Source organism: Rissa tridactyla, chromosome 1 (assembly GCF_028500815.1).
Source record: "Rissa tridactyla isolate bRisTri1 chromosome 1, bRisTri1.patW.cur.20221130, whole genome shotgun sequence".
Taxonomy (NCBI): Eukaryota; Metazoa; Chordata; class Aves; order Charadriiformes; family Laridae; genus Rissa; species Rissa tridactyla.
Genome location: NC_071466.1, coordinates 6,859,259 through 6,867,598, shown reverse-complemented (window position 1 = coordinate 6,867,598; position 8,340 = coordinate 6,859,259). Strand labels below are relative to the sequence as shown.

At 42.9% G+C, this 8,340-nt stretch overlaps 1 protein-coding gene across 1 annotated transcript in view; it reads right to left on the bottom strand.

Moving 5' to 3' along the window:
* Window positions 1–4,875: 4,875 nt before the first annotated feature.
* Window positions 4,876–8,340, bottom strand: part of GUCY2F (guanylate cyclase 2F, retinal) — a 45,190-nt gene continuing 41,725 nt past the window's right edge. Inside the window, exon 18 of the mRNA XM_054188293.1 lies at window positions 4,876–5,014. Within this exon, the coding sequence (XP_054044268.1) occupies window positions 4,876–5,014 (139 nt within the window). The remainder of the gene's footprint in view (window positions 5,015–8,340) is intronic.

Below are 8,340 nucleotides of genomic sequence, written 5' to 3'. Positions count from 1 at the left end.
TACCATTCTGTGATTCTGTGATTCAGAATGTCTCAGAGACATCCATCAAGGAAAGGAGGAGAACCAAGGGAGACTGACATCTGTAGAAATCATGAGGCCAGGCTTGGGGATGATTGTGAGGAACTCGAGTGAGTGAGGAAAAGGATGGTGAATGAAATTTAATACCAAGAACTGTAAAGGCACAAGCACCAGAGGAAAAGAGTTAGGTGCTTCTTACACTGCACAGAGCATGGAGCTGGTTTCATCAGCTCGGGAACTCTCCCTTTTGGTCATTGCAAGAAGACTGGGGGGAGTACCCTGGTGTGGGACGAATACTGAAAAGCTTCATGTGCCTGCCTGTTCCAGCAGTCACTGGCCCAGGATTCCTGCGTGCTGCTGCCCACCCACCAGCTGCAGGATGCTGGAGGAGAGGATTCCTATACCCAGGGTCTGGAAATCATCCTGGATGCAATAGCTTTCAGTGCATTTTGGGAGATCTGGTCCAACACTGTGTGCTAACTCAATCTGCCCTTACATCAGCTCTCTATATGCTACCGCGCTGTCCCCACAAGCTGACACAGCAACCCCATAGCTCTTCATCAGGCTGAGTTTTGCCTGCAAGAGCTATATCCAAGGCCACCATTTCACAGTGCTTCAGCATGAGCATGGAGAGTTGTAGTTCCTCTGCCTCCTCCCACCTCTACAACTACTTGAAAAGAGGTTGTAGAGAGGTGGGGGTCAGTCTCTTCTCACAAGGAACAAGAGATAGGACAAGAGGAAATGGCCTCAAGTTGCACCAGGGGAGGTTTAGACTGGATATTAGGAAAAATTTTTACACTGAAAGGGTTATTAAGCATTGGAACAGGCTGCCCAGGGAAGTGGTTGAGGCACCATCCCTGGAGGTATTTAAAAGGAGAGCAGACATGGTGCTGAGGGACGTGGTTTAGTGATGGTTTTTGTCAGAGTTAAGTTGATGGTTGGACTCAAGGATCTGAAAGGTCCCTTCCAACCTAGATGGTTCTATGATTCTGTCCTTTTATTCAAACAGTTATTTTTAATACAAATGAGGTCAGTGATGAGAGTCACACTAGGACTTTGTGGCACGACTGAAGGGAAATGCAAGGATGTGTGGCTACAACAGTAGGAAATCCTTATCCCACCTTCACCAGAGATGCCCATGGACTTGCATCCAGCTGATGACCACTGTTACAGTGTGTGAGTAGGTGGGTGAAGGGGGGGGAAGCATTTCCCTGTGCATAGGACCTTGCCAGACCGTGTTCTCGGTTACATGGACAGAAGGGAGCAGATTGCCCTGATGTCTCCCATGCATTCAAAAAAGGAACAAATCCATTGCTGGTGTGAGGACAGACAGTTGACCGTGTAGTGACTGTGGAGCTGTCCCTGACCTCACCACTGAAGGACATGTCCCTACAATGCCAAGGTAAATAACCAGAATGTCAGGGAAGGCGGACATGTTGATGTTTTTGCATGAGGATGTCAGGACAGAGACAACATAGTTTCATGAGTTCAAGGAGAGGTAAGGCTGCAGAAGACTTATCCTCAGCCTTATTCCTGCCTTCACCCGGCTGCAGCTCCAAACCTCAGAGAAGGACCTTGACATTTTCCAATGAGAAATGTGCTGTGGGGAGTGGTATTGCCCCCTTCCCTCTTTAGTGTCCCCTGTCATGGGAAACTTTCCTTACAACTGTTTTGATACCCATCCACGCCATGGCTACTCCATACCTTCCTTGGGTTCTTCTGCATCTCCTCATACCTCCTCTACTTGACTGTCCTGCTGCTCATTTATGTATTTGGAGATCTTTTGGGGATCTGCCTCTAAATTACTGAATAATGGAGTGAATACGTGAACAGGGGTCTCCATAGCTACCTCATCTGCACTGAGAGCTGAAAAGTAAGCTGAGATGAGGATAAATATACAAAGAAAAAAGACTTACAGGTGGAGGGATAAGTCTCCAAGGATCTTTATTGGCATTTGGTTTTAATTCACTGTTAAAAATACTGTATGAAATATGAACTCTATTCAGACACTGTATGTTGTGCATAAATACATCTTCTAGAGCTTTCAGCGTGTTTGCATGATTGCATTAAAATTCACCCTATAACATTAGTGGTAAAACCTCTGGCAATCACATGGTAGGTTCCCGTTGATAGTGGTTTCTAGAGTGTGCGCTTCACTATCCGAGAAATCCACCAAGTGACTTGTCCACAATCACCTGAGAAGTCTGCTGCAGAGCTACAAAATTCACATTTGCTGCTTCCAGCCCCCATCTTCCTCGTTACAACACCCAAAGACTAGTTTTAGGAGCAAAATAACAAGAAAAGAGCCTGATACAGTAATCACAGTTAATATGGGAAGAAATCTCATGAGTAAACCTAAACCTGTCTAAACAGAACAACGCCAGGAAAATATAAATATATTTTATGGCTCTCTAACAGCAGAGGTTATCACACTCAGGGATGAGTCCTTGGCCTCTTCCTGTTGAAATTAAGAGAAAAAAATACCACTGGCTTCAAAGAGAATTAAGAATTATCCTGGGATTACTAAAGTCGTCAGTGATCAGAACTTTGCTTCTCTGCTACCCTTTCCCACAGATTTACTATTTTATTTTTTTTAAATAAATTCAAAGAATGTTGTTTATTTTTGAAGACTACAGGCTGAAGAAAGAATCCAAAAACTGTGTGCAGAAGGGCAGATTGAAATCCCCTTGTTTAAATCATCTTCAGCTGGAAAATTCAGGTTTTGGCTACCCAACATTTTCATAAAATTGTCTCTTATTGCATTAACAAAAACACACACTCAAAAGATTATCTCTTAGTGGGTAATCATGAGATAAAAAGCTGGGTATCCCCAAACTCAAATATATATATATATATATATATCTTTACATATGTGTAGATGTTGAAAGGGAGAACGTATGCATAGTGGTAGTTTGAAGAGGTGTGGTGTTCGTTTTGGTTGGGTTTTTTTCCTCATTTTAAACTCATGTTTGCACAGACCAGTCCAGATAATGTCCCTCCCTGGAACTGAATATTGAGGCACGTTGTGTCAGAATTGCCTGGCTCATGTCTCTTCCACAGGACTTTATTCCTGAATTAATTTGCAAACAGAGGGCAAGCACAGAGCAGAAGGCGAAAGCTTTCCTAAGCCCTGCTTGACAGCTCAAGTGTCGTATGAGCCCTTTGACAGATGGCTTTCAAGGGCCAAATTCTTCCACATGGAATACCTACTCTCATCACTGAGTAGGCAAAAACTTCTTTCACAAAACCAGGTGCCACAGAGTGCAATCTCATTATTGAAGAACATTAATGATTTTCCCTTCTGTTTTCACTTTTCAGAGTTTCGTACCCCAAACTGCTCTTACTTTGAGAGTACATGCGTTTTACACTTGCTACGGTGAATTAGGTGTGAAAATTGTATCTTCCTTAGCTTCGCGGAGCCTGGCTTGCCTCATTTCATAAAGATATTTGCCATAACCAAAGAAGGTTTGGTCAGTGGTTGACTCTTATTTATCATCTGAATGATAAAAATCTGCTCTGATTGCTCCGGTGAGAAGAGCTCAGACTGAGCTTGAGGAAGGTCTCCGTGTTTTCAATGAGCACCTTCTGGTGGTAATATTGATTAAATTACCATATCTGCTGTTCTCTTCAGCCTTGCAGAAGAGAGAACAACAATTCCCAGAAGTTTGTTAGAAGCCAGACGTTGAACAGGAGTAAAAAACCTGGAAGAAGAAATGGCCAAGAAGAAAATTATTTGGCCTTGATGAAGTGTGCTCTGTGAGAAGTGCCTACAGGCCAAATGCTGTGCCTTTGCAGAAAGGTATTTTTACCCACTGGGAGGCTTGCTTTGAAGACAAGTGCTTTTGAGACCACTTGGAGATGGGGAAGAAAAAAGAGTGATGCGTCCTAGACTTTGCACTGCTTAAGTGATGTACTTTTCATTCCCTCAGCCCCACTTTTGCAGGAAAGAAAATTCATATCTCATTAGTATTACTCAGCTAAAGGAACTGCAGAATGTCATTCTCTGCATCTCAGTTTTACAATAGCTTGGCATTCTGCTTTGGGATGAAAAGCGTAAAATGTTTTAGATATGCTCTATGAGTGTGTGTATAAAGCAAAACAAAATGTTCTTCCAGTTTAGATCTGGAATTGCGAAGACGACATATTTTGACATTTTGGGCAGAATCACATTTTGGCATTTGGAAACAAATATTGATTCATACCAAACTGTTTCATTTCAAAACTGTCATTTCAGTTTGAAAATAGCATTAAAATGGCATTTGCAGCTGAAATGTCAACTTAAAAGAAAATGTTTCAGCTTAAATTGACATACAGGAACAAAACATTTTGATTCAAAATTTCCCCTTGTGGGGGAGTAAAAAATATTTTTTGTTGTTGTGAAAATCATTTTCTTCTCAATTGCACTGATTTTCATGAAACCAGAGTTTCCTACAACAACAACAACAAACCTATTTAATGCAAAACAGTTAAACCATTTTAGCACTTGGCATTATTGTTCAAGTCCAGGCCCAAGTGCAGCCGGACGTGGTTGTGCTGCCATGCAGACCTAGCTAAAAGGTTTTCTGGGCTCATCCTTGTGACAGATGCTGATGAAGAGCTGGCATCACCATCACCATCCCCATTACTTTCTTCCCCAATGGATCCCTGCCAAAAACACATACATACAGCTCTGAGCTGGTGTCCCATTTCACAGGAGGTGATGGTCAGGATTCATCTGCCTGCTCAGGTTCACCCTCTGCAAGAGCTAAGAGGCTTCATCAGTTATACTGCTTTTGGCTGGAAGGGAATGAAATGGAGGGTGTGAGCTCCTCTGCTGGGTTGGCTTCAAGGAGTCCGTCCTGATCTTACTAGTTCTTCTCAGAGTTCATCCTCTTCAATGCTTATTCCGGCCTCCTTCATGCTCCCCAGCTCTTTAAAGGTTGCTTTTGTCAGTGTCTTCTTTGTGCCCCTCAGGACAAATTTGAGTTTCCTGGTCAGTACATCTGTCCAGTTGAAGCTGTAAAACAGGGAAGAGAGAGGGAGTTAGCAACCCTGCTTGATAAGGAATAGTCTTTCATTTTGCATCATTTTGTGTCAGACAAAGCAGAAACATTAGATGTTCTCAAAGCCATGAAGAAGCACCAGGCAAGGAGGGATGCTTGTTGAGAACTGCAGGGACCTTGTGGTCCCAGTAGACCATACAACCGCTGCAGCTGTTGCATGGTTTAATGAGACACATAGAGCTTTCATCCAAGGATACCCGCTTTACAAATGTAAATTATATTTACATAAAAACAACCAGAGGGCTTCAGCTGCTCATGAAAAACATTTCTAACTGCACATCACAAACCTCATAAAGCCCCTTGCTGGTAATAACAGAGATTCCCTGTTCATCAGCTGGGTTTCTCTGGGTTTGATGGCATTCACTGCCACCAATGAGAAATCTGAAGGTCCAGCCGCTCTGACAGCCCCGTGATCTCACCAAGGCCAAGATGGGATGGACAGAGAACCAGAAAGCCCTGCCATCCATCTCAGACCCAGGTGTTGTTTCACTGGCTTAGCCTGGCACTGCTCCTGAGAGAATATGCTATGCTGAGTACTAGGACTTTAGAGCTGGCCTACCTGAGAGACTACATCTAGATCCAGGCTACTAAACCAATGTGATGGAGCTGAAGACGATCATTTGCTATGATTCTCTAAATGTCCCTGGTGCCCTGGTTCTACCATCTGTCGGTAGGGACAGATTTATTGTAACAGAATGGGGATTTCAGAGACAAAACAAACATCAAGGACTTGTAGAAGGCCAGGAGCTGAGGGATTAAGGTAGGTCTCAACTCTGCAGCTGTCCTGTCCTGCATAAAGCACCACATGAAATGAAATTTACCATTTATAATAGAAGAAAATATCATTCCAGCTGTTGTAAACCAAAAAGAACCAAATTCTAACCCATACCAATAACACCCTTGTGATTATATAGGTATTAAAAAGAACTAGTTGAGAAATTGTTGTGTGTATACATATATGTATGGTTTTAAATTGTACACACCATTGTTGTGTACAATGAACAAGCTATTACTTTAGAATAGAAATATATGTAAAACTGACTACATGAAGCAGGGATCCCAAGAGTGTAAGATGTGAGGTCTTGACAGGCGGGGAATGAATGTTATTAGGCCCAAGGACTATTCACACTAGTGACAGATTATTAATATAGAATTGTTAAGCAGCCTAATGAAACTGCCCTCAATGACAGCCCAAGATAAGCTGTCTTTAAAGCATCTATTAAGCATCTATAAAGTATATACATATACTTTAAAGTACGTATAAGACTATAGCAAAGTCAGCTAATAGCACTGGCACCAGAACCAGGTATGCAGGGTTGACCACTCAGACACTTTGTAGTGTAACACCGCGTATCTAATGGTTTTTATTATCATTCAAGGGAATTGTATTGTATTATTCGACCTAAAGTTCTGCAGATGGTGTCTGATGGTCTGATTACCTGTGCTTGAGGACTGGCTATTAAATCTGGATGCAACAAGAGAAGAACCAGGACCTCCAAACTCAGCACACATCATGGTCCCTTCACTCAGCGGGAGACCAAGGGCAGCCAAGGACAACCAAGGGCAAAAACCAGGAAAGGGATCTGAAGGCAAATTGCTGAATCTTAAGAAATCACCCAAATGTATCAACCCAATACGATTTAGGATCCAGTGGAGGATCGACCCTGAACATTCACTCATTGAACTTTATGAGAAAGAGCTGATGCCCTTGTCAAAGATGATCCCAAATGTTTTGTAACCACTAAGGAGACAAGGAAAATAAATGTCCTTTTCAACACCTTTCCAACACCTTTCTGGTGTTGAATGAAGAAGATAGGCCTTCCAGTGTGTTGCCAGGAAATGTCCCTGCATAGCAAGAGAGAAGAAGGAGCTGATGCAGAGTGGAAGAAAGAGAAAGAGAAGAATGATGTGATGGTGCAATAGGAAAAAAAAATATCAATAGAAATGAGTGTTTGATTTCTGCAGTTCTGGTTTTAATCTTTGGAGGGATCAGGCAGGCAAAATGATCAGAGATTAGCCCTGCAGTGGGGCTGTAATTGTATGGGTTTCTGGGTAGGTGTGGGTTTCACCTTTGAGGACAGGGAGAATCTTTATCAAAAACCCTGTTCTGAATGAGCTTTCAGATCTTTACGGCTGGTCAGCCACACCTTGCTAGTCTATGGCTTGGCCAGCAAAATGCAATAATTTGGGTGCTTACTGTATTTCCTGAATGAGAAAGAACCTTGGGGGATCTCCTGTCACTAAGCTGAGTTCATGGGACAAGAGGTCAGAATAGAGGGAGAGGCAAAGTCTTGAGGAAAAAAAAAAAAGAGGAGAGAAAATAACATAAAAAATTGAGCCTCGGTACTTTTAGGTGATCTCAGACTGTTTCTTTGCCTATGCAGGACACACTACCCATATGCTTATACATCTAAAGGTCAGCAAAGATCAATACAGGTGGCACTAAGATTTATACACCATGGATCCCTCCATAAATACAGCAGCGACCAACCACATTGGGGTGAAATCTCGCCCCTTTGAACTCCACAATGAACTCTGACTGACTTGCACGGGGTCTGAGTCTCATCTCTAAAGTGAGATCAATCTCAGGATCACGGGGAGTCATTGACCTCCCTGTGGGACAGTTGTCTGCTGGTCCTTGAGGGAAAAAGAAAAATCCCTTTCTCTGTAAGATGCTAGGGGTGGGATTCAGCTGCCTGAGGATACTGTCTAGCAGTATTTGAGATGACATGTTTTATCCTGCTTGGTCTTCAGCTGCTGTTTCATCTACCAGCCTTGCAAAGGTGTCTTTGACAACCATGGTGCTCTGGCCTGAATCCCACTTGCATGGGTGGGTTGGTAGGTCCACGTTAAGATCCCATATCCTACTGCAGGAGAAAGTAGAAGGATCACTAACGGTATAGACAAGAGGTTTATCTCCAGGTTACTGGAGATGCACTTTGGTATTCCTCATGCTTTGTTGTATGTTTTTATCAAGATCTGGCCAGAACCATCACTTGTCTTCAAAAACAGATGTCCACCAAGGAAAACAGAGTCGACAGTCAGTCTTTCAAGGTTAAAGGATTCGCTTTCTGACCACAAGGAGTACAGTTTTGGCCTTCCTCTAGACTCCAGGCCAGATGAATGCTCCAAAAGCCCTGAGATGGGGATCCCTATCATCACAGCAAGGACTCTGTGAGACTGTTAGCAGTTTACAGTCCCAGACTAATGGGACTGTAAACTCAGTGAATGAACTGTAGATCAGTGCATCTGAGACCCTTGTAGAGCGTCCTTTTATTGC